Source organism: Bicyclus anynana, chromosome 23 (assembly GCF_947172395.1).
Source record: "Bicyclus anynana chromosome 23, ilBicAnyn1.1, whole genome shotgun sequence".
Classification (NCBI taxonomy): domain Eukaryota; kingdom Metazoa; phylum Arthropoda; class Insecta; order Lepidoptera; family Nymphalidae; genus Bicyclus; species Bicyclus anynana.
The window spans coordinates 4,195,976-4,223,599 of NC_069105.1; the positions used below are offsets into that span (position 1 = coordinate 4,195,976).

Consider the following 27,624-nt stretch of genomic DNA (forward strand, 5'->3'; position numbering starts at 1 on the left):
AATTCCCACTGAAAATTTCTTGGAAAAAAAAACAATTCAATATTTTATAAGTACTGGATCAACGAAACCATTCAGTGGTGAGAGAGATATGTCTAAGATGAGTCTTAAATCAAAAAATAAGTATCATCATTAAGCGCTTTAATTATAAAAAAATAATAACAAAATCTTTTGTTTCCAGGTATGTCAACGGTGTCATACATATACGTCGCCGAGATAACGACGCCAGAAAAACGTGGAGTTCTAAGCGCCCTGGGTCCAGGGCTGGTCTCCACGGGAATATTCATCGTGTATTCACTCGGAGCGTTCGTGCATTGGCGCAAAGTGGCCGCCATTTGCGCGGGCGTGTCTCTCCTCACACCCTTCTTGATGTACTTCGTGCCGGAGTCTCCTCTGTGGCTCGCGTCCAAAGGTCAAATGAAGGAAGCGTACAACTCCATGTTTTGGCTGAGACAGAACAACAACACCGCGCAACAAGAGTTGATGGAGTTCACGAAAGATCGAAAAACCGACGAATCTATGACGTTCAGACAAAAAATGGGACTGTTCAAACGGAGGAACGTCTTGAAGCCGTTCGCATTGCTGATAGTCTTCTTCATGTTCCAAGAGATGTCAGGGATATACATAATACTGTACTACGCTGTTGACTTCTTCAAATCGGTGGGAACGAGTGTCAATGAGTTTACAGCTTCTATAATAGTTGGCGGGGTGAGAGTCTTCATGGGTGCGGTGGGAGCTTGTCTCATAAACAGTTTTAGACGAAAGACTTTGGCTGCAACTTCAGGTTTGCTGTTAGGATTTGCAATGTTAGGTGCTGCAGTATGTGACAGTGTAAACGGTCCCCCGTTAATGAAATTAGCATGCGTTTTACTCCACGTTTCCTTCAGTATGGTTGGGTTCTTACAGTTGCCTTGGATTATGTCTGGGGAGCTATACCCTCAAGATATTAGAGGCGTCATGTCTGGCGCGACATCTTGTTGCGCTTACGTTCTAATATTCTTCAACATAAAAACATACCCTCAATTGGAGAACTTACTTACGAGCAACGGAACTCTATACCTTTTTGCTATCTGCGCGATCATAGGAGCGGCGTATTGTTATTTGTTTCTACCGGAGACTAAAGGGAAGACTCTGAATGAGATTATGAGACAGTTCGACGAGGAAAAGAAAGATGGCGACCCTGAAGTGGGTTACATTAAAAACATTATCGAAGGGAAACCGGTGCAAAGGAGGCACAGTGCGGGAGCTTCGATATCTTTGGAAAAAAGTAAGGAGTGTGACAAAGACTGGATGCAAAATACTTCCGAGAAATATAGTAATAAGCTTAAGGAGTAGAAAATATAACTGACTGACTGATTGACTGAGCTTTGATCGTGAGTTTTCAAATTAACAAACGCGATTTTTATGTTATGATGATAATCTAGCAAACTTTAAAACATGAAGACAATTATGCCGTCCTTAAGTCATCATACAGTGTAGCAATTAAATAATGAATTTTCATAAAAGAGAACTTCAAGGCAAGTGGTCTTCACAAATCATCTGCATCATCATTTAACATTAAGTGTGTTATTAGTAAAACAAACTCCGTGTTTTATACACGGAGTACATACAGAAAATGATGAATTTTAACCATGGACTGTTATATTCATCCGAATCACTTGCAGGTCTTTTTGCTCAACTTATAAAGACGCTGCGACACTTGTAACACGCCACGTGAGCGTTAACCACGTTGTGTTACACGTATGCTTCGGTCTTAATTTTTTATTATATTAAGAAGGTTCGAATTTAGATACTGACGTTTGTTTCCTATTAGTAACGTTTAATAATTTCTTCACATTAGCGTTTCTTCATCGCTGTATTAGCGTAGAAGCTTATTTATGTGTGTACACGACGACCACGTATATGTGTTTGTGCGCATTGTCTATGTGTTTGTACTACACTGGTGTGAAGGGGCTTTAATCGTGTTTTTTTTAAATTAAGTCTTAGAATTAAGTATTTTTTTAATTTATGCAGTTATTTAATGTGATCAGTATTATAGGTATTGAGTGACTACCGAGTTAGAGCCTCTGCAGACAACAGACTTTTTATAGCTGATAGGTTAAATTGGTCTGCTAACGAGTACGCTTGTTAAATTTTTAGGAACCTGCCAAGAAACTTCTAACTTAGTAAAATACAAAAACATTGTTATTATTGTTAATTTTTAAAAAATAATTAATAATTACAAAAATGGAATACTGTGCCAATTACGTATAATGTATGTAATCATGCATCTCTATATTAACTTCGACTGTAATGTGGACTAACACAAGTCTGAGGTGTGCAGGGGCTCTTATGATTAAGTGAGTGATACATTCCATTGTGATAGTTGTAGCGTGTATACGAGATTAGTCATAAGTCATCATCATCACTAGTGATTAGTGTTCCACTGGGCACACGCCTCCTCTCGCATAATATAGAGCTTAATTCCACCACGCAGCTCCAGCGAATAAGCATTTGTACATTACCATTGCATTAAACACTATTTCACCTTTCGTCTTAATTTCAAATGTAATATTTTATTAACCATTTTGTTTCTAGCACAAAAGTAAAAACTACATAATATGTAGTATTTAGTATTAATAGTTTTTACTTTTCTAACTAGACAATATTATACATTTTATACTCAGCCTTCAATATGTTAATTATTATTGATGTAAAAAATTGATGTGAAGTTATAAAATTCTGATTTACACATATTAATTAATAGTATGTAAGTAAATAATTATATAGATTTTTATATAAATTATATTTTTTATTTAAAAATTCTTATTTAAATAAATTATTTATACGTTATAATATTTATAACAACTATTATAATAATAAGATCAGTGAGCGTTTTGTGTGATATTAAAGTGTTGTTTTTTTCATACGAGTTATTTTATTTATAGTTTTAAAGTTAATTTCTGGTGTTAGCCCAAATATTTTCGGTGACTGTATTTGTTGCCACCAACCTTAACACCTGCAATACAAAATTGAATAGACACTTTCTAGGCAAACGCGTCCCATCACAAACCTCATCATTGCTTTCCGTCAGGCGTGATTGTAGTCAAGCGATTGACACTCGTATATATTTTTAACGGCCCAGGCCCTATACGAGGGAGGGAGGGATAGCTTAGGCCCACCAAGCTGCTCTAGTGTGGGTTGGCGAGCAACAACTAACAATGGTAAAGACCGAGACTGACGATTTAAAGTACTTTCCGATTCACAGAGGTGACATCACCCAGGACCATGTCAGGTGATCTGTAGCCACCTAAGCTAACTAGGTATAAAAGCTCTTCTTCTAGAATCTAGGTACCCAAATAACAAAAAAAATTGTTACGCCATCTATGTCATGAAGCATAAAGTCGATAGGATCAATATCGCAAATGTAAACGACCACGTGATTCAACTTGGCATGAAAGCCTTCCAGTTCAACGTGACGCTCACAGATGGCGACACTGTCTGGCAGACAAGTATTATTCGATCGATATAATGCAGACTGTAAATATGTATACTTTTGTCTGTTTGTTTTAGCGAAAATATGGATTTTCAAAATAAAGAAATTTATAAGTTAGAAACGCGAAAAGAAAAACTTTCCTTTGCATACCAATATGGAAGGCAAAAATTTACTGATTAGAATTTTTTCATGATAATAATTAGAAAAGAAATACGAGAAGTAATTATTTAAATTAAAATTATAATAATCAATTTACGAAAATTGCATGAATAACTATTTTTCTTACTCGTGGTAAGTTAAAATCTATGTGCTGTTGCATACTTTGCTTTATGGTGTTCAGCTGCCTTTTTTGTACAATACGCAATTTTTTTTTCATTATCTTCTTAAACTATAGAGTTATACATCTATGATTCCTATATTGTATTTTTATGACTAGTGCAATGTTTAAGCGTTGATTGCAGGAAGAAGTACGATACACTCGATAGTGGACTCGCCATACTATAAATGCAGTCCTGGGAAAAATGCACAAAGCTAATCGCTTCTCTTCACTAGTCAAAGAGAAATTGGAGTGTTTGGTGACGTCACAGAAGGGGTCACTGACCTGGTCTGCGGGATGCCGTACTTGATGCCGACGCCGACGCGCGGCAACGCCTTGATCACCTTCTTCACCGTCGTCTGGTCGGGGAACGCGAACAGGATGGACGCTGGAAACCATACACGTTGTGTTTATAATTGAGGTTTGGTATCACAGGAGTAAGAAGGCCTATTAGGTTGCCTAAAGTAGGTAAGTAGGTTTCTACGCAAACGTATTCCATAACTGCTTAAGGAATACATTTGTCTAGAAACTTACTTATGGAGCCTATTTATAGTTGCCTTCTGACAACTTTTCTAACGCAGTTGGTAATGGTGTGGTTTTCAACAGAGGGGTCCTAGGTTATATTCACAGCTCGGGTTGTTAAGGATTTTATATTTTCTAATCTAAATCTAGTGGTAAGAATCGACCGACAAACACCTACCACGAAGAGGTAGTGTTTCTGGTACGATGCCGCATGGTAATCGTCAGAGGTCGATAAATTTATACCTTTTTCAAGAAAGACCGCTTTTTTTTAGACTGCATCGTCACATAACGTTAGGTGTGTTCATAGTGCTTAGTCATATTATAATATAAGGGTCGTTCCCCATTCGCTGGACTACTGTCGCGTCCACTCACAGTACGATTTAGCAGCACAGTCCACACCGAGAGGTCAGGGGTTCGATCCCTGGCTACTACACTATTGTCGTAACCACTAACAATTAAAGGTGAACGGGAATATTCGTCATAGGTTATAGAAAATTTTAAAAAAGAAACTTTCTGCTCAAACTAATTGGAGGGTAGAAATATAAACTGGTCACCAACGCTGGTCACTGATAAAAAGCTACTAACTTCTGCTGGCGAGGAACATCTCGATGGCGATGCTCTGCAGCAGGTAGCGGCGCGAGAAGATCGCGCGGATCTCGCTGAAGTACCATTTCCCGTGCAGGTGCTCGCAGTACTTCAACACCTGGAAAGAAGAAATACAAATACTTTAGACACAATATATACCTATAATAAATCATCATCATCATTCTGTATGTATGTATTTTTTGGTATAAATATGCAAAATATACATGTGCTCCGTTCGCGTGAAATTCTGTTTTTCACAAATTCCGCGGTAACCATGGATTTTTTTGGAATTAAAACTAGCCTTTGTTCTGCTCCAACAAACTGACAGACAGATTTACGTCTGTAATATTAGTATGAAGAATAAGCATGGGAGAAAATAAATTGAAAAACCTGCAATTTATTTACATTTTCATACTTATTATGGTTTGGTGATATTGGTAGACGTTGAATACTGCAAACGTTTTCAAAATATGCCTATTACAAAAAAAATATATGCCACGGGACAGTTTTAAAGGTACGCAATTAACTTATAGGAAGTCGGTTTACAACCTTACTATAGCGAGCAAGTGGTATAAACACTAAAATAAGTCCACTTCTCGAGTAACACTTGCAGCGTCGTAAACGCGAGGACGTCGTAAACTGTTCGTTAGCTCTTAATTTATTTATATATGGCGGCAATAAAATAATCTCCTCGGGATGATCCGATCGCTATACAACTTTTATATGGACGGTATTTATAAACATCCACCGCTGTATAACATGACATTTTTGATTTTTTTATTAACATTTAATGTATTTCACAGCGTTTATCGTAATTGAGCTGGTCATTTGAGTTTTTGAGTCATCATCGTTAGCCAATTTTTATGACCCTCTGCAGGGTCAGTTTTCTTTTATCAAAGGAAAGAAGATTTGGATTACACTACCTAACTGCTCCTAGGAGCTGGCGAATTGATGGTTGGCGTGAAGACCCCATGTTGATAGCAATGACTGAAATCGATGACCCCAACAGTTTTCCGAGGCAAGGAAGTGTAATATTGTCAACTGATCAACTTAGGTTGTTTTTTACATCAGTTTTTTGTTCCTACATAAGCAACCGATTGACTGCAATCATGCCTGAAAGTAAGCAATGATGGAGTCTATGAACCGCGCTTACCTAGTAAATGTCTATTATTGCTAATTTTTATAGAATTTCGTGAAAAAATAAAAAAAAAAATTTGAAACTTCATTAGCTCAACGGCAGAGGTCGGAGTCATCATGGATGGGTCGTGGGTGCGATCCCCACCCACTGAACTATAGTTGTATCAACTCCCTACTAAAACAGTATCCTCCCACTAATTTGACGGGAATATTTGGTCATATTAAAAAAATATATGGCAAATATTTCGTTAATAAAATTTTTAGTCGCGATGAGAATTTTGCACTGCTGGTGTGAATTAAAGATTGGTAAATCCAAATCACATTGAACCCCTAGTTAGCAGAACACCATCAATCATGGTTTAATAACAAATACAAAGCATTAATAGCCTCTACATGAGGGTGGATTGCTCTTCTGTTTGTTTGGCCCCTTTGGGAATCCAACGTACAAAGTAGGGTCAGGGATGCTGTATGAAATATTATACCTTTCCTTTAAATAATGATACTAATTAGTGTGCTATTTGATATTTAGCTACAGAGAAAACTTATTGTTCTTCCTGTTAAAATAACATTACATATTGATTAAGTATCTATACTTTTTATTATGAACTAATATTGTCTTTGGCAACCCTTGCTTTATAACCTGTGGTAGATTCCTAGCTCGGATCTTTTTTGGATTTTATATTTCCTAAATTGGCTAAGGTCTGTTTTCGTGGCATGATTTCGCTTCTGGAAAAGGGTGAGATTTAGTGTTTAGCTTCTTAAAATGTGTTGCACTAAAGTGCGCGATGAGTATTAGGCCTAGTTCGGACTACTTTAGTATTTTAGTCAATTACGAACGATTTTTGAGCGATAAATCCAAAAATTGTTCGTACTCGACTAAAATACTAAAGTAGTCTAAACTACTATATTTGTTTGCATCTTTATTACACATCAAAGTAAATACCTACATAAAGTAATACAAATCGCACCGTGAAGTCGTAGGTTCGATTCGATTGTAGGTTGATCGCTGGACTCATATTCGTTTATCATCAGACAAAATAGCAGTCAAACAATGGCCGATAAGAGTAAGACAGAGAAGCTGGACATAGCATTACTACGCATCATCTCCTTTACAATAAGTGCATTGTACCTTGTGTGTGCATTTTTCACGTAGCAAAGTGCACACAACGCGGTACTGTTGGGACTCCACTCTCAAGCCGAGGGGCGGTGATACGCACAAACGTCCGATTCAATTGTTGCGCAATTTGTCAACAAGCACCCTTCGAAGGCACCCCTCGTTCACCCACCCCCTAGGACCACCATAACAGGTGTCTGACGATGGTGTTTGTCAAAACAAATGTTTACCACACGAGTGTTTTATTTGCGTTTCATCTATACTAATATTATAAAGAGGTATACAATTGTGATTGTGTGTGGTTGCAGGCGGTAATCTACACCGATTTTTAAATTTCTTTTACCAATAAAAAGCTACATCTTTGCTGAGTAACCTAGACATATAATTCATCAACGTTGTCCTACGGGAAAGGGAACTACGAGTGTGAAACCGCAGGGTTATCCTAGTAACTCATAAAAAATTTACAACCATTTTTTGTCACTTAAAAATACTAGTGTAATAGCATACAATTTATGTGAATTGAAATTGTCTTATTGACCCAGTAGTTAAACTATGCGGCTTCGAATCAAAACGTTATAAGTTCGAGTTCTAAGATAAAGCTAAGTATTAAACTTTTCTTTCTTCTAAGAAATGTTCATCACAACAATCCCATTACAGTGTAACGTAATAATCGTAATGATCACACCCATGTATGATGAATTGTACGCCTCCACTATTGTTGGGCACATTAGACACAGTTGGTCAATCATCGCTAATATGCCTCCGACACGCAAACTCTGCCGCGTGATTGTGGGAGATTAGCACGTGTTAATGTAATGTTCATCCCATAGAAATCTTAATAGCAACGCAATAAACAATAGCATTATTCTATTCAAAGCCACAAATGCCCCTCGAATGCTTCTTAGACAAATTTACAAAACGGTTGTAAATAAATTAAGGAATGAGTATATAAGAGGAAGTCTGAAAGCGCCGCCAGTGACAGAAAAATTGAGGAGTAGACGGTTAGCTTGGTATGGACATGTAATGCGTAGGGAGGAAAGTCATATTACTAGAATAATATTGAATGTACCAGTGGAAGGACATAAGAGGAGAGGAAGGCCAAAGAAGAGATGGCATATTTTTCCGACCCCACTTAAGTGGGATAAGGGAAAGGAAATGATGATGATTATTCTATTCAAAACGATGTGTCGGCGGCAGATACTAGCTACTCGTATTCTGAAGTCTGAATTCGAGACGACCTTCATTCATATGTTTAAAGAATTAAAAAAAATTCATAGTACTTATGTTCAATCTATGTTAAAAATCGAGTAGGTTAACTACAGACAGAGGTTACACCTGCGCGTAAAATATTAAAAAATCGATAAACTTTTTAAATACGGACATATCACATCACACTAATATTATAAAGGCGAAAGTTTGTGTGTAAGTGTGTAAGTATGTTTGTTGTTTTACGCTGCGGCTACAAAAGCAATTTGGCTGAAATTTGGAATGGATATCATGGGCTACTTATTTAGCGAAAAAAATCCATGGTTCGCGCGGGATTTGTGAAAAATACAATTTAACGCGGGCTTGCGAGAGAATATCATTATAAATTTAATAACTAACTTGTAGCAAACAATTATAAATTATGTGAGAAAGTTTTCTATTCCAAGTAGAGGCTACTTTGTATGCGCAGAAAGGAACGATGCCGAGTTCACATAAATTGTCACATAATCTCAGTTTTCTCGAAAGATCCACAACTAGATTAGTGTGAATTATCTCTTCACCGTGTGAAGCATACCAGGAACGCAGAAGTTACGTGCAGATTTATTTAATCTTGATTTTCGCACGAACATTCTGTTCTCCGCATGCTAAGGAATCGTGACGATCTAGAGACATTCTATCGGAGATCATTGATTACATATATAGTATGCCTATCGACACTTATGTATGTATGTAAATCTTGATAGTACCTACATAGCTAAAATTCCTCAAAATCCATTAGGTAATTGTGACTTTGCATGTAGTATGTAGGCTTTTTAACAAAAATATCAACTGCCGGTTTTACAGTGGATACAATTGTCGGAGTTTTTCAAGAAATCTTAACTTCTTTTTCAACCTTTCAAAATACCAAGTCATTAACAAGGTAACTATTTACTTCTCCATTTATAATTTTGACATTAAATGTCAAAATTCTTGTGATCTAGTTTCAAAAAAAAGTTCTACTCTGCACATCCTACAAGTATTCAAAAGATAAGATAAGATGAGCAAAAGTTATCAATATGTCGCGTCCGCGGGTACCAGGCGCGCAGCGTGTATGAGGAGACGCCGATGGGTATCGCGCACCGTAAATAAGACGCCCATGACAAGTGCCCCCATTAAGGCGCACGGCGAAAAACGCGCTACCTTGGTACGGTTGACAGAAAAAGTTCAATAATAAATAAACGGTTTATCCAAAACGCGTAAAATTCATGGTATATTTGAAATTCGTATCAATGAAATAGGTGAAATGACGGTAGGTACAGCAGGCAGAGTGGGCAATTATACATGCTAACTAATACTAAATATAAATGCAAATTCATTGGTTTGTTTGTTACATTTTAACGTACCAACTACTAAACCAATAGACTAGACAAAGTCTGGCATGAAGGTTTAATTGGTAAATCAGATAAGCTAGCATAAAAATATGCTGATATATTAAAGTCCTACATTACAAATAGAGAATCAGAAAAATACAATGCTGTCTACATCAATGGCCAACAAGTCCCGTACTTTGAAACAGCTAAATATCTCGGAATTACCCTTGATGTAAGGCTTCGATGGAAAGCTCATGTCAAGAAGAAAAGAATTATGTCATGTCTGCTTGGTAGAAATACCTCGTTTTCTATACACAGCAAGATCAGTCCGTATGCCCGTTTGGACTGTGGGGCTGTATCAAAAAGAGCAATATACAAATTATACAAAGATTCCAGAAGAAGGTACTCAGAAACATTGTAAATGCACCTTGGTACATTCGAAATGGCATTATTTACCAGGACCTTAAAATTGAAAACATCGATAAAATAATTAAAAAAATGTTTCAAGCTCATGAACAAAGACTTCACCATCACGTAAACATTGAGGCAATCCAAATACTCGTACGAATACAGTGAGAAGACTTAAACGGACCAAACGATCTGAGTTAGTGTTTACTGTTTAGTGACTAGTGATAGTGTAGCGATAAGTGCTTCAAGGAACATCACGTGGACAAAGTGACCTAAAGTAATAGTGAAAGACTAAGATTAAGTTATTGGACATTATCTTAGTATAATAATAATATAAGTTAATAATAATATAACTCTAGGTTAAAGTTAAATTACTAATTAGTGACATAAGTAGGCTAGATCGTAATTTTATGAAGTACCAAATTGGTACTTTAGGACAGAAAATAAAATGTTTTGCAGACAGTACTACAAAATAATCGTCAAAGGAAATGTAAATGAGCCGGAATCGTCACCAGTGGAGCTGCTCCGAGTTGTTCCGTCGTCAATGACTGTTACAGATAGTAATAGTGTATCGGCGTTGAATGCCGCGACCTTAATCGCATCTGCCTTATAGTCCGAGAGCCGGCCGCAACAAACTTTGTACTATACCTGATGATTAACCTAACGGTTGCCAGGTAAGTTTTCAATTTAGGATAGGCTACTAGCTTGCGTATTGAAAGATAGATAATATAGTAAGTAGCAATCACAACAGATCGATCAATATAACGGTTGGCGATACAGGGACTGTTAGTAGACTTGCAAAGCCTTCAAGAAGAGTAAGAAGAAGAACACTGCAGACTTTGGATATTTTTATTAATACATAGGTACATTGATGTACTTAAATATGAATTAAAGAAAGATAGGTTATGTTAATTTTTGAATAGCGTACTATTTAAAAATATAATACCTATTGTTTCAAAACAATAAAAAATCACTAGACAATCTTGAAGTTAAATAAAAAACTATATTTTTCAAGTTGATGTTAGATGTACCTAAAACATGGCTGATGAATTTTAAATGACCAAGTTACATGGAAGCAATTCGACTGGATTTTATCTTCACACAATTATTGCAGTAGAAAACTACAAGTATAGAAATGAATCACTGCAATATTTTTTTTAGTTTTGATTGCATTTAAAATAGAATTTTTTGCAAAAATTAAACAGGATAGACTATTCCGAATAATAAAAATTGGATATCAATAGCAATGGCTTACTTATTCATTTATTTTTCTAGTTCTAGAAAGCTTTCGTGGTACACATATGGTAGCCGTCTCTTGTTCTATTATAATACACCCGTTCCTTCCCTAACAGCCAATTAAAGTTTTTGTAGAATCTTTATAATCATTAGTTGATACAGTTTTTATTAATATAATTGGCAATTTATTCTTTGGTGTTTGTTAAGTATTTTTATGGGGTTACTGGGTATAAGAATTTCAATTAATCGACTTCATTACAACAAACTACTAAATATTTCTCTATTAACAAGAAAGTTTATGAGTATGTGTCGATGGTATTCTTAACAGACGGAGTAATAATAATTATCACTCAAAAATTGCTAAAAGGATATTGATGAAACTATAAAGGATAATATTAAATAAAATTATGAATATAAAATGAGAAAGGTATTTTATAATTTCTCTCACGCCAAGCGGGTCTTGTGAGAATGACACAGGGCCGCTTTCCGCGAAGCCCGCGGGTCGCTCTGTGATGTGAGAGTGACTCACGGAGTCATATTTAGCTAGACACCGACTGCTCTATTAAATTAAGTTCAATTATTTGTCAATTCTTGCTAATGCTAACTACTATTACGTTACCAGATATAAGTAGATGAAATCTACTTGTGGATATAACTACATGAAATCGTTTTAAGCGATCGCATCAAGTAGTGTACCGAAATGGTACTACCACGACCCTATAAACCCTACCGCTACTTTGGTTATTTTAAATTGATGAATACAAATTATTTTTTATATCAACGGATTTTATTTAAAGACATCTCCGTTTAGCTCTTACCCGGTCCCGGTGCAGTAGAGATAATCGTTATACATTACAGAAATAATTATCGAGCCTCAGTATTGTTATATGATCACAGCACATCTCACCTTGATATCAATCAGCGTTAGCATTACCAGCCTCTTGGAATTTGGGTTGGTATTCATCTGACCACTACAATTCTAGCACTGCGCGTAAAAGTTGAACCAAATATCGCGCGATTTCCTGCTTTTCATACCTACATATATGGAGAACAATACTAACTGTTATAAGATTATTAAACACAAATTGCATACAGTAAGTAGAAATAAAATGTTACACTATCTTAAATCTATATTAAGGTCGACTTTGATAGTCTATATAGATTTAAAATTACGATGTGCAATACACTCCACAAATCGGCGCTTAGTAATATTTCGTTACGCTTGGATCCTTGCGCTATCTAGACAAATCCAAGTCCGTGTCGTGTCCTGTTCTCTGGCGAGTACATACACGCCGACAGGCTCTAGGAAATCGCAGACATCGCGACGTTTGTGGGAACACGGACGCCATTTGCATTAACTGGTTGCTGGTGGAGTCAAATAGGTTCAAATTCAAATCCAAATTGTCTATTTATTCAGTTTTATCAGTCTATTTTAATAATAATAAAAAAATATTATTTAATATTTTTTTGAAAGAAAAGTATCAGTATCTTATCGCCCTACCCAGGGTCGAACCTAAGACTTCGTGGTTCGAAGCTCCATAGGCTAATCACTGGATCAATGAGACAGTTACTTTAAAGGTCTTATAATCTTTAGTACCTAGGTAGGTATCTCTGGAGTAAGTACCTAGAGTTGAACGTCTTGAGTCAGGTTCCTTTATTGCGTCATTGAGGCTCCTATATTTTTTTTATTGAAAGGTATATTCTAATAAAAATATTTTAAACAGGACGTCTCCCTTTTCCACTACCACAATTACAATATATATAAACTTACAATTGCAATATAAACTTAATACAAACAGGGATCTATAATTGAACACCAAAATATTAATTACGAAAGTTTTATGGAAATTGTGCGTCTCGGTGGCGGCGGCGCGGGACTAGGGAAAAAATCTCTTCTCCAGAAATACGCAGAGATGCGATGACAGGCAATTTATGAACCATTCCGCGTGACAAACTGCGCTCACCGCGGGCCCCTACTACGAGACATTTAGACTCGATTCTAAATCGATTGCGACACGTTAGAAAGGATCAATGAAGGAATATATTTACATTCATGGGTATGTTATGTATTGTATGTACCTATATTTAGTTTAGATTCATCATGTATAAGTGAAAAACATACATGGATTTACGATACGCCCACTAGTCTTGCAAAATAGCAATATTATACCTTAAATTTTTTTAAAGTAAAATTAATTTTTAAAATGTCCCTCTCCTTTTGTGAAGTAGCTAGCACAGACAAACGGAAATAAATAAGATTTACACAGTAAACTCATAACAAAACTTTTAATAGTCAAGGTTAAAAAAGGAACTCCATACAGTACAACGTCAATAACTAATAATTATCTGTCTGATCAATATAAATGGAGTTACAATGACACTAGGCTATTCTAGAGGGAATCAAAATTGGTCTATTTCAAGTAGACTGTACTCGTAGTTTACAAGCACTTTTGAAACGCAAGACTTTTCTCTTTAAAATGACTATTAATGTCTCTACCACCGCCACCAGCTTAATATATTAATATGATCCATCTAGTCTAAACTACGCAAATGAGATTACTATGTCCGTTTAACAAGACATAAGAGATTAGATGCAAGTTGGTTGCAGTAGGTATCAATCGATTTACAATCGATATTTCGGTGAGAACAAGTGGTAGTAGCTTCCACGTATGGGTTGGTGGGTTCAAGCCCCCCACCTCTCTCGTCCCCCGGCCGTGATGTACGAGTATTTAATTAGGACTTCCTTTGAGCCGCGTCTCGCCAGTTTACTGGAATTAGTTTAAACGCATTTAATTATAGCTTGTTTTGTTTCGTCCGACACGCGTATGAAATCTTTATTTTTATTAGTACGGGGCAGAGGACTGACGAATCCTTGTACGCTTAGCTATATTGTTGCGGTGGAATTTTTAGGCTAATCGAAATGTATTAGGTGTGAGTGGCGGCATATAAAAAGAACGCCAATGCAACACTAAGTAAAATTAGATTCACACGTGCGTCTGAGCTTAGACCACAGTTCACAAAGCTCAAATTGTCTCTAGGTACACATTGGGAATTGGTACCTAGGGAAACATAGGGCTTGTGCCAGCGCTTGAGCCCCACTGAAAATACATGGAAAATGGTTGATGGTAGTGGAGACGAATAGGTGATGATTATGCTTCAAGCAATCCTTCAAGAAAAACTTCTTCAAAATATTCGGTAGGTACGAAAATGCCAGATTCACTAGACTGTGCAGTTTTAACTGTACAGTCAAACTGTCCAGCCAGACCTGGACCAAATAAGGAAACCTCAATCGGCCGAGCCGTGGATCGAATCCAGAACCTCCGACTTGTATATCCACCGCGCACACCGCTGCGCCACGGAGTCCTTCAAAATGTAGGTACTCTAGGAGTAGATAAAACCAATCGACATGATTTCAACTCATACTTCATAATCCGCCTCCAAAGCCGAGATTACGAAGCTTAAAAGTGATATGAAGCGAACTTTTCTTTTTTCCAATAACAGAATGATGCAGTGCGAACAAGTCGACACCGCAGAGATTTACACGGAGGATGAAGCAGGCGCCCGTCGCGTCGGGATTAGCGCGGATCAACCGCTTCCGATGTGACGACGGGACATGAGAAATACTGCCCCATAAATTTAACGCAAACCATTAATGGTTTTGAATATCCCTACTGAGTAAAGTTGTGGCTGAAGGCAAAGCTTAATTGTTTTTAAACATATTGATGTTTGGAAAGAATCCCCGGGTTTCATCGAAAATTGGAACACCTGGTCTCTAATATGGCAAATAGTTGGCAATGTAAAACAACGGGACTGTCTCGATTATCCACATTAGACAAAGCAATATAAATCGTCAAACTTCGACAAACGAACAAACGAGTCAAATCGAAGAAATGTTATTTCAGTTTATTTTAAAAGATCATGGGTTGACTGAATTCTGGAAAGAGGATCGTTCAAGGAATTTCCTAGGTTGATTTTAAAAAGTATAGTAAGTTCACCATGGGGACAATGAAGAAAATGGTTTGACTATGTACCAACTCGTAGATATAAAAAGAAGTACCGCAAGCCTAAATTCATCACCATTAACAACCCATATTCGACTCACTGTTGAGCACAAGTCTCCTTTCAGAATGAGAAGAGTTAAAATTAATAGTCCACCACGCTAGCTCAATGCGGATTGACAGACTTCACACACGTAGATAATTAAGAAATTTCTCAGGTATGCAGGTTTCCTCACGATGTTTTTCCTTCATAGTTTGAGATACGTGATATTTAATTTCTTTAAGTACTAGTAATCCGGGATCTATAGAACATTTTTTACAACTGCTTACTATCAAGTTAACTTTTGATGAGTAGCTTCATCTCGATGAGACGATCAACCACAATGTCCTACAAATTACGTGGTACTTTATCCCATTCCGACGCTCAGAAATTTTCATTTCCTGGTAACTTAGTTACAAAATCAAGAATTTTAGAAAATAAACTATTATTGACTAGTGATTTTTAGATAGTGTTTTAAGAATTTTGCATGCCAGTATACCTATGGCGAATTGTATAATGTACCTACTTCAACATTTATTGTATCTATACCAGCTTATGTAACTGTACAATTGCAAATAAATATATTGAATTGAATTGAATTGAAAAAAATTGATCGTCTCATCGAGATGAAGTTTTAAACGAAAAATTAACTCACGAAAAATTAACTTGACAGTAATCAGTTGTGCAAAATGTTCTACGAATAACTACAGACTATAGCACTTAATTGCTTAAAATATTGCACAAGAAAGACAGTTTTCTCCACGCGTCTGACAAACTTCAAACTTTAAAGAAGGCATTCAAATTAATGACCGAGGTCCAGTATGACTCTTCATTTACAATTAATTAAATATACCTACTGCTGTGTGTAAATGAGTAGACAAAAAATAAAGACTAAACTGCCCAAACAGTTAATTTATCGTAATCGGTGGCTGTAATCTTATCATCACAACATACCGAGTGGGTATTGGGTAAGGGCCGGTAATAAATAAATAAGCAATTGTCACGGGCCCCGACATCTCCCGCCTACGCGTCACCGATAACTGCGGTGTCCACGCTCTCAGAGATTACATACAGATTAGACAGCGCTGTTCGTAGATAAGGGAACGCTACTGATTCTGTACAGAACCAGGATGTAGTAACATTTTATGGCTGTTTGACTGGCTCGTTTGATTTACTGGCTAGTTGTTTTACAGTGGAATTCATAGACGTTGTGGGGGCGCCCCCAGAGGATCGTTCATCCACTGAGTGTCGAATTTAAGTTCTATGCGTATGAGAATTTGACACTCAGCGGGTGAATGGTCCCCTGAGGGTGCCCTTGGAACGTCTATGAATTCCACTGTTAGTGCTAGTTTATGGGGTACCAGAAGTAACCTTTAAATTTGTTGTAGATTGGCTCATAAAATCACAAAAATATTAGAATGAAACTGCGCAGTAAAATCAAAAGACAAGTGGAGTATCATAATCAACTCAGTTTAGCATAGTATAGTAGTATATTAGTATTGTATAGTAGTACCAACGTCGTGGTAATGCAAAAACACGCATGCCCAATTGCCCAATACCAAGTAAGTACACAATTATAAGAGTTCCTTGTTGATTACGTGTAAGGTTGTCCTAAAAAACAGAGATTTAGTTTTTATAAAATGGATTTTTTGGTAAAAATTAAGTCAGAAAAGAATAATAATAATAGCTTTTATTTGTCCTTGTTCTTTAGGGTTTAGTTTTTTACATCTAGTGTTAAAATATTTTATGTTTATATTATTTACTTTGTTAATTTAAAAAAAACCATTGTTTATTTTTTTTGTACCTACTTAGGTAGTGTTAGTTTAAAAATATTAAAATTATAGGATCTATCATACTGTATAGGCCTCCCCCAATTCCTTCTACTTTTTTTTGTATACTTTGCCATTAACCTCCACTGTCTCTCAGCTATAGGTATATAAGGTCGTCACACCAATGGGATTTTGGACGGCCTACACTTTGTTTTCCTCCTGGACCTGGCTACACGGTTGTGGAGTGAGTCCATCGATTGCATAGCCAGCCCAACTTCACGTTAGTTTTTGTGCTCTTTGACAGACAGAATTAAATATGTCGGATTTAGTCAAAGCATCGTCTCGGTTGTGACTGATCTGAGTTAACTGGAGCCACGTGCGCGCTTCGCCCATGTGCACCGCATTACTGCGCTCGGCGCCAGGAGACGCAGCTTCCGCACACGAAATTGTACTTATAGCTCAACGCTCCATGACCTAACGAGAGGTGTCAGGTTCTCAGCATCAGACTATGGAACAAAGCGAAAAACTGAGAAAATACATTAAGAAACTTATAAGTTATCCTAACAGCTAAACAAATCATGAAGAATGGTGGTGAGAATACTGGATGCATTTCGGCGTTGGACAGCCAGGCTAAAGGGTTGCACAAAAAATAAGCCAGCCTTTCTGTCACCATTCGAGGCAATTATCTGGAGCGAAATAGTTCGGAAAATAACGTAGGTAGGTTTGTATAGGTAGAAATACTTAAATGTTTATACTTTACATTATCAACCCATATTCGGCTCACTGCTGAGCTCGAGTCTCCTCTCAGAATGGGAGGGGTTAGGCCAACAGTCCACCACGCTGGCCCAATGAGGATTGGCAGACTTCACATACGCATAGAATTAAGAAAATTCTCTGGTTTGGCAGGTTTCCTCACGATGTTTTTCCTTCACCGTTTGAGACGCGTGATATTTAATTTCTTAAAATGCACACAACTGAAAAGTTGAGAGGTGCATGCCGCCGACCGGATTCAAACCCACACTCTCCGGAATCGGAGGCAGAGGTCATATCCACTGGGTTATCTCGGCTCATACCTTTATACGGTTTAAACGTAAATGCCATAAATAATTAATTATTGTAAAATTATTAGGTATAAAAAGTTTGGTCGTTTGTACCTAGGTATATAGTGTTACAATCTGCCCTTCTTTCCCGGAGATTAGGAGACATTAAGGAGATTTCTGATAAAGGGACCTTTTTAAAATCCCGAATTTCACATACGAAATTAATTTACATGATCTATCGCAATATCAAAGAGTAAATGACAACACAGACGAGACACAAAGCCCAACAAACCACTTCGACTTACAAAAATTAATTGACAGAAGTTATGGCAATACTTACATACTACATACTATACAAGGTGGTGAATTAAATCGAAAATAAGTGGACACTTCCCGTTCATACTTACTCCTTTATAACTATATCGACGCATATTCGGTTTCAATGTTTCGTAAAAGCTCACAAAGAAGCCGCTCGTACAATGCGAACAAAAAGACGCTCAAACAAAGACGTGTATCTCTTATCTCGAATCTTTATAATAATTACACGAGACAGGACAACTCAATCCACCTATCCCCCTTAAAAATGCATCATCCCAAATTAAAGGACACAATTTTCGCACCTAAAACAATAGCTTTATGGAGCAAAATCGCAGCTCACGATCTCTCACGGATACTCGCCATCGACCATTGTACGCCTGAATCCAATTATCGTACGGCACACCGAAATATCTTTGCATTGCAAGAAAATAATTATTGTAAAAAAATTTACGTGTCGCACCAACCCTAATAAATGCAGTAACGAATCACAGCAAAGCGAAAATTTACTCTACTACTTTACAATTAGGTCGAAATTTTCTTGAGGGGAAAATCTCAAGTTGAGTCCAATGGGAGTTGCGAGTGAATGGCCAAGTGGGCGGGGCTTATCCCCACTTATGTCAAAAAGGGTGGCAACGATGTCAGTCGTCCGCTTGCGGTGGGGGAAGACAGATGTTCGTCCGGACCCATCTTTCATACAACACGATAGCGAATTCAATACACCATAAATATACCGCGTACTCCTTTTACAACTCGCTGTCATCCCTGTATCAACAAACGAGGCGTTGCGTTAAATTTTCACTTTTCATCTTATTACTGCACTAGTGTCGTAATATCGTAAGTGACATTACAAAACAGTTTAGTAGTTTACTATTAATATTGGTCGTAAATTAGTGAGCTCTTAAAATTTAACAGCCACATGTTAAAGAGACGTGATTTTAATAGTTTAGTCGCGTCGAATTTAATGACCGTCTAGATATGTGTGTGTGTGATGTGTATGGAACTACTTATTCATACAATTGTATGGATGCGTCAGTTAAATGAATTTGTTTGAACATTTTGAATGGAGTGTGAATGAACATGTTGGAATGAACGAGGCGCTAAAAGATTATCGTTCGGCTCCTTCACATTTTGTTATCTAATTCTATTGGATGTTATTTATGTAAATATGTAAATGTATAAATAAATGGCCGGTATACATTATTAGATACACTGTGTATTAAGATGTGTTGGAACTTTATGTGTGGAAACAAAATATAGAGGACTGAGGTGAATTATAAACGTTTGATTTTTAAATCTTTTAGAGTAGGTAGGTACCTCCCTACAATTTAACTTAAAACCGAATGGTAGATATATTACTTACCATGTGTAACTCTACCTTTTGAAACCAAACAAATTTTCAAATTCATGCTAATGGCCTATACCTAAAACCAAACAAGGTTATAGTTAACTTTGCGGTTGAGATTTTAACACTTATTCTGAAAATATTCTCAATTATTTGAAATTAACAATTTAAATATTAACACTAATTGGCAATTATTTAATTCATAATCAAAGAAGGCGCAATAAAGGAAGTTTACTTAAGAATAATGAGGCCCGTTTTTATAATATTTGACATACATTTTTACCATATGGGTACTATCTTCCTTCCCCTCTAATTCATTATTGTGCTATGAATGGTTAGGTAAGTCACACAGGCGAGGTTAGTACCTACGAGCTCTTAGGGTTGTATTCGACATTTACTAACTGATGCTTATTAAAACTAATATTGTTGAATTTCTTTATGATAAAGATGCGTTTGGATCTGATATTCTTAACTGAGAAGTAATACCATGTATAAACATAATTAACTTTGTAAATGATGATAGATAATTTCAAACGAGCAAAGCAACCTGCTGAACGTCTTGCCAGCTTTTCTAGTAGTATCTTTTATTGTGTAGGTAGGTATCTCCCGGGTAGTATCTACGGTTACACACCTAAATATATGTCCTATACCAAGGCTGGCTACTATTTCTGGGATAACTCATATTTGATAAAATTAAAAAAAATATTATGTAAGTATACCTATTAGATATCTACCTATCTACCCACCAGCTACAGAGTAAGATTTAAAACACTTAAGTTTACGGTATATTCAAAATCAAAATAAAAAAAAATGATTTTGTTTTTCTATAGGTAGAGATACTACTTATTCAACAACAACAAGTAGATCCTATAAAACATTTTATAATGCTCGTTAAGTAGGTACCTACCTAAATGAGGGGTCAAAGCACAACAAACAGACAAACTCGAATTTGCAATTGAATAGGTAGATACCTGCCTGTTAGTTATGATTTAAGTATGCACCAAAGACCATATCATCCAATCCATTTGTTATCAGTTCCCATCCCAGTACCTATAACTACTCATAAGTACTCATAGCACTAAGTTATTCCCTCTTGGCATTGCTGTCAAAGGGTAGGTAGGCTTCGCGGGCGGGTGCGGACATCCGGCGGAAGTGGGCGGAGTCTCGCGGCCGCCATTTTGAACCTGTCGCGCCTGCGCCGCCGGGTAGCGTTGTGAGAAAAAATATGGACTCTTTTTCACCTTCACGATTATCATAATATTGAATGAGGTTCTCAAAATTGTAAGCAAATTGGTAAGTGGTTACGAAAAACATTACAAGTCAATATGGGGGAAAGCAATTAATAATGATTATTAAGTATAGATTTATTTATAAATTCTCGACTAACTCATAGTTTACTAAATTTATCTTTAAACTACAAACTGCTACTTCGTCCTTCTGACTTCGAAGAACAGACTTTCATACAAAATTCCACCCCTTTCTGATTATTTCAACATTTGTCACCATATTTCAATCAGTTTAAAGAAAACATTGACAAATTATGTAGGTATAGGTACTTAAACCTTCCTCTTGAACCTTCTATTTTTTTATGTAGTATAGGCTTACGCTTGACCACAATCAAGCCTGATGGAAAGCAATGATGAGGTCTAAGATGAAGCGCGCTTGCCTAGAAGATGCACAAATTATACGTGTCAGGAAACACAGACCCGGAAGGGCATTCCACATTTTGGCTGTTCTCTTATTAGGAACGTTGACGCAAAACGTGACAATGCGGATTGGCAGGCAGACTGTGTGAAGTCTGCCAAATGTAAAGAATTAAGATAATTCTCAGTTAGGTATGCAGGTTTCTTTACGATGTTTTTCATTCTCCATTTGAGGCATACCTATACAATTTCTTAAAATTCACATAACTGAAAAGTCGGAGGTGCTTTCCCCGGACCGGATTCGGACCTACGCCCTCCGAATCAAAGGCAGAGGTCATATCCACTGGGCTATCACGGCTTTAAGTAAATACTTAAATGTCTTTTCCTTGGATATTCGCAGCTTCAATTTCAAAGTTTCTGAAAGTGTAGAGGTAGGTCTACCTATATCAATCTTTTTTGGCGTAGGCAAGTAGGTACCTACCTATCAATAATAGGGATGATGACAGTTTTTTAAATTGTACCTACCTAATATCTAAAATAGGAGAACGCTAATAGTAAAGCAATTTTGTAAAAGTAACAGGATACCTGCGATCATTAATTTCAGAGCTACAGGGATTTAGGGTCAGATTTGCTTCATTGCCACGGATCCCTGAAAAACGTATCCATAGACAACGTCAATGTAAAAATAACTATAAACCAAAGACAAAAATATGTAAAAAGAACGTAGCGAGTTATTCCATTGTATCCCAAATTTTGTATTAGGGTTCATTTTTACCTTCTTTGGTGGGTACCACATCTCTCTCTGTAACTAAATGCGTTTGGCTAAAACGTAAACAAAATAGGGGTAAAAGAACGAGTCTAAATTCGGTGGCATGTCCCCCATCTCCAGGTACCAGGGTCCCATGAATCGCGCGGAGACGGCGCGTAAATCAAGCGGCGTGCGACCATCCATCACGGCGCGACCCGCCATCAATTTAGACCGAAATAGGCATTCCTATACCGGGAGCCGCCTAACTTTGTCCGCGCCTAGCTGTTTGTGTCGATAGATGGAATGAATTTCTTATTTGGTTTGCTTACGTTTTACTTATGTCTCCTTGGTCCAGTGGTTAACTCATGTGGCTTGGGATAATGAAATCCTGGATTCAAGTCCTGATGGGTATAGGATAATTGAGTTCGTGTTTCTTCGAAGAAATTTTTAGCAGCCCGAGTTGGGAAGTTGGCGTTAGATTTCCGTGCCTTGCTAAGTACGTTGAGTCTTCGGTTCCAATTATTATTATTATTTCGGTTAGTTATTTCGGTCTGTCTGGTGAGTAGTTATAAGCGCCAAATAGAATCATCAGTTTATTTTATACTGACTTCGAATTATGGAGGTTTCATATACCTACGAGTAACATGTATTTATTTAAGTTCGTGATTTTCCTAAAAACTACTGATCCTATTTGGATTGAGTTTCAATTTATGGAAATGAATATATTCAGAAAAGGTTTTAGTAAGTATTTAAAAATCCCAGAGAATATCGCTATTTAGGGATTTCAAGACCAGACATTTTCGTTTTGATAATTTCTTTATTTTTTTTCAAACAAACTATACGTTTAGTTTTTTTTGGAAACAAGACTTAGAGCTTACTGTGCCGTGGGAGACTAACATTCCGAAGGACCGAAGTATAAAAGTGAATAAATAATATGATCTAACAAATGATCATGTGGTTAGTTTGTACGCCGTAGAAGTAGGTGCGAGAGGATTACCATCAAAATCTGTCTATGACTCGCTTAAAGACCTTGGCCTCACTAGAACTTCAGCAAGTTGTACCTACTTATATTAGAAATGGTATCCAAAGCTGCTTTAGTAGGATCTTATCAAAATTTGGCTAGGCAGGGAGAACAACACGAGCGGAGAAGGGGAGTGTTAGTTAACTGTCGAGGAAGTCCTTAACCCTACACCATCGATCACAAGTCCAGGACTCTGCTCGGGGTTTTTCTGTCTGCCACAAGATCGACTCGGCACCCGCACGGTGGGTGAATCCATGGAATGGATTTCGTCTCAAGCAGGTAGGTTGTTCAGGCCAACCACCCTTCCTTAACGGCCAGGAGACGACCTTTTATTAGAGGATTCCAATAGGTATAAAACGACCTCCACCAAGCTGGTTATTGGATGATTTTTTTTATATCAAATTAAATATGTCAATAAATCCATTGCGCATGGACGGATTAAAAAAATCAGTCCAGAATTGACAAATTTTCTTTTCTTTTACCATTTCACTGGTTTGGTACTAAACATATTCCATATCAATCGAGCGAATGTGAGAATGAAGCCTTTGCTAAGCTATAATATGCAAACGTTTATTAATTTTATTTCCGTCACAACTCTTGGGTAATAAACAGGTAAATTGATAGTACCTACTAGTAACTAGCACGTGTCTGGTTAATGAATAAAAGTTAAGTTTAAAAAACCTATACAGGGTTGTCAATCCTGAAATCCGGACATCATCATAATCATATTCTGGACTGAATTTTTTTAGTCAACCTATTTGCAATAAATATATTAATTGACATATTTAATTTGACATAAAATAAATTTCATTCAATAACCAGCTCAGTAAAGGTCTAAGGTATCTTAAACCATTATTAGAAAGTCGTTCCGTTCGTTCTTATGTCTTTAGCTTCGGGTCCTTTTTGATGCTCGCTCAAGCTCGCCCAGGCGCATTAAATAGTGTGTATGAGACCGAACTACCAGTCAAAATTGTGTTAACAAAGCTACACTATCAGCGACTAAGTAAGTAATATTTTAAGTCGCACTTATCAGTTGACGTCACGCTCGCAGCGTGTCTGCGCGCCGTGACCGTCACAGATTAGATCACATGTCAAAAAACTGACACACGTACACTTTTTAACAATAACTAAAAAACTAATTACTGGGCATGCTTTCTCCCTAATATCTAATTTTTAGATACCATAAGTTATATTAAGAACTTAAAACATTGCCAAGCTTAATTGCTACGGTAGTTTAGTAAGAAATACAGTTAATAGGTAGGTTACCTACCATTGCACTGAAGCTTTTCTTAATGTTCATACTATAATATCTATAGGTAATAACTTAATTGGTTTTTGATCAGGCGGAGGACCGACGGTGCTCTATGCAAATACATCGGCAGCTTTGGTAGAGTTGGTAGCTCTGGTAATGAGAATTCGATAGAGTTTACCTATTTACGGAGATACATAGATCTATATAAGAAATCATGAGTCAAATACAAGGTTTTATAAAATAAAATAATCGGGCATATCAAATTCATATTATTTTCATATCAAAACATGAAAATGAATTTACCTACCTACACAACTGATGTTATTATAATAGCAACGTGTAAAAATAGAGATGTGCTCCAGTCGGCGTGTCGGCCGCGTCTAAACATGCACAACTATACAACAAATTATCCACAAAAAAAAACATCCCATAGATATCAAAACTCACTGCGGCGCCATCAAATTAAATTAACCGTCATAATTAAAAAAATATGAGAACGAAAAAAAAAAGCACGCCCAAGATGTTGCAATTAATAGCGTCAAGTTCGTTGGGCTACCGAATTAACGAGGATCGTTCTAAACCGATCATGTAATTACTTCGCCTCGTCTCCGTCCGCGCAATACCTACGAGCGTACGAGGCGGAGCCAGGCCACGATCAATACCGACACCGGCGGACCGCCATAGCGCTGCCTCCTTTCCACTCGGAGGGGCCACGCACGCGCGAGCGAGAGGCGACGCCCAGCTCCGATCGCTCAGCCCACCCCTCCGGGGGCGTGCTCCCCGGCGCACGGTAGCTCCGAGGCTCAGTCCGCAAGCGTCAGCGTCTGTGCGCGTGCGTGCTGCGCCGCCGGACCATGCGAAGGTGAAGGCACCGCCACCATGCTCGTGCCACCCGAGATGATGGCTGCGCAATCCAAGCTGGTGTACCAGATGAACAAGTACTACAACGAGCGGGTCGCCAACCGCAAGGCGCAGATCGCCAAAACGATACACGAAGTGTGCAGAATAGTTCAGGATGTCTTGAAAGAAGTGGAACTTCAAGAACCGCGGTTTATATCCTCCCTGACGGATTACAATGGTCGGTTCGACGGGTTGGAAGTCGTCTCCCCCCATGAGTTCGAAATCATCATCTATTTGAACCAGATGGGGGTTTTAAACTTCGTCGACGACGGATCTCTGCCGGGCTGCGCTGTGCTCAAGCTGAGCGACGGCAGGAAGCGATCCATGTCGCTGTGGGTGGAGTTCATCACGGCGTCAGGATACCTGTCGGCGAGGAAGATAAGGTCGCGCTTCCAGACGCTGGTGGCGCAGGCCTGCGACAAGTGCTCGTACCGTGATTGCGTGAAGATGATCGCTGAGACTACGGAAGTGAAGTTACGTATTCGGGAACGTTACATCGTGCAAATAACGCCAGCGTTCAAATGTGCCGGGCTGTGGCCGCGGTCGGCGGCGCACTGGCCGCTGCCGACGATTCCTTGGCCGCATCCGAACATCGTCGCCGAGGTGAAGACCGAAGGGTTCGACTTGTTGTCGAAGGAGTGTTTGACGTTGCAAGGGAAGAACTCCGCCATGGAAGGAGACGCGTGGGTGTTGAGTTTTTTCGAGGCAGAAAACCGCTTGCTTCAAGGCGGTTGCAGAAAAAAGTGTTTGAGCATACTCAAGACGATCAGGGACAGACATTTGGACCTTCCCGGGAATCCAGTGACGTGCTATCACATGAAGACGCTGTTGCTGTACGAATGTGAGAAACATCCGCGGGAGCACGAGTGGGACGAGGGCGCCATAGGCGACAGGATCAACGGCATATTCCTCCAGCTGATCTCTTCTCTCCAGTGCCGCAGGTGCCCGCACTACTTCCTCCCGCACGTCGACCTCTTCAAAGGGAAGTCGCCGACGGCGATGGAGAACGCCGCCAAACAAGTGTGGCGACTCACGCGGGAGATGCTGACGAATTCGCGAGCTTTCGAAAAGCTGTGAACTTAGGAGTAGCCTGTGAAGTGAGTGAACTAGTGATGTATCGAGTTGATGTCGAGTCATTTTAGTAATTAATCGGATTAGATAGTGCGTTAGTTCCTGACGACAGCGTGCGCGCGGTAGGTCTTTTAAAAGTGACCATGTTCCCAATTTAAGCCTAATTCGTGTTGTCGAATATTCCATGTGGATCGGACAGACTGTAAGTAGACGTGATACTATCTACTATAGTAATTTTATTATACGAAGTGTCTTTGACTCTGAAACGTGTTTTGCGTTAGTACAGGTGGAGCTATTTCTAAACAATATCGTCTTTATTAACACTCAAATGGAATGCCTGACAAGATTATTAATTTTCTGTAAACTTGATTGAATAAAAAATTGTAAATGCTGTCAAAAAATATTGTCAAAAAATACGCAATTTTTATAATATCAATTATGATGAAACGCAACAAACACTATAGATTTAGTTCAAATACTAAGTATTAAAAGAGTAAAAGAAACTTTGTATTATAAAAATACTATGATACATAATATACACTAGGTCCTTTCAAATATTATTTGTGATATAATGTAAATAGCTTACTTATTAATAATAATAATTATTGTTGTACAATTTTAGTGATATTTATTTTTGAAAAAAAAAAGCGAAAGTTCGTGTATTTATTTGACTGAAACTTTTAAAGTAGGTGTATAATCTAAAACATATTATTACAATAAAAAAATACAATTTAAAAACTATCCTATTCTTTTTATTCTCATTTCCGCTAGACTAATAGAAATCCAGTCAAATAAGACTTCGAAGGTTACAATTCCCATAGAGCGGAAAATTGGATGTTCAACATTTATACCAAATTTTAGCACTATGGGAATTATTGTAACCTTACTTCTATTTTAAGGATTAATTTAACTGGACTATAGGTATTTCCAAAATAAATAAACTTAGAATTTACTTACAAAGATCTAGCTATGTTTTGCGAGCGTTAAACCTGCTTATAATAATATTATTTTTTATTACGTGAGGACTATCTATATGCACAAACTACGAAGCCATAATCTAAATCTCGTCATTTATTCATTAGCAACCCATTTTCGGCTCACTGTTGAGAACGAGTCTCGTCTCAGAATGAGAGGGTT

At 37.7% G+C, this 27,624-nt stretch overlaps 3 protein-coding genes across 9 annotated transcripts in view; 2 read left to right on the forward strand and 1 right to left on the reverse strand.

Annotated features, from left to right (window-relative positions):
- Positions 1-2,759, forward strand: part of LOC128199412 (facilitated trehalose transporter Tret1-2 homolog) — a 58,096-nt gene extending 55,337 nt beyond the window's left edge. For both annotated transcript variants that reach the window (XM_052888752.1, XM_052888753.1), the window contains exon 5: positions 179-2,759. In XM_052888752.1, the coding sequence (XP_052744712.1) occupies positions 179-1,332 (1,154 nt within the window). In that variant the 3' untranslated portion in view covers positions 1,333-2,759. The remainder of the gene's footprint in view (positions 1-178) is intronic.
- Positions 1-27,624, reverse strand: part of LOC112048480 (neurobeachin) — a 542,152-nt gene that overhangs the window by 71,156 nt on the left and 443,372 nt on the right. For all 6 annotated transcript variants that reach the window (XM_052888748.1, XM_052888746.1, XM_052888747.1 and 3 more), the window contains 2 exons: positions 4,896-5,013; positions 4,074-4,176 (listed from right to left, as the gene is read on the reverse strand). In XM_052888748.1, coding sequence (XP_052744708.1) covers positions 4,074-4,176; positions 4,896-5,013 — 221 coding nt within the window. The remainder of the gene's footprint in view (positions 1-4,073; positions 4,177-4,895; positions 5,014-27,624) is intronic.
- On the forward strand, positions 25,308-27,228 carry LOC112048478 (protein mab-21). Its single transcript, XM_024086012.2, has one exon. It carries the CDS (start codon positions 25,396-25,398, stop codon positions 26,491-26,493), a length of 1,098 nt encoding a protein of 365 aa, XP_023941780.1. The 5' UTR covers positions 25,308-25,395; the 3' UTR covers positions 26,494-27,228.

Coding starts and splice junctions, on each gene's coding strand:
- LOC112048478 (XM_024086012.2), top strand. CDS start 25,396: ATGCTCGTGCCACCCGAGATGATGGCTGCGCAATCCAAGCTGGTGTAC.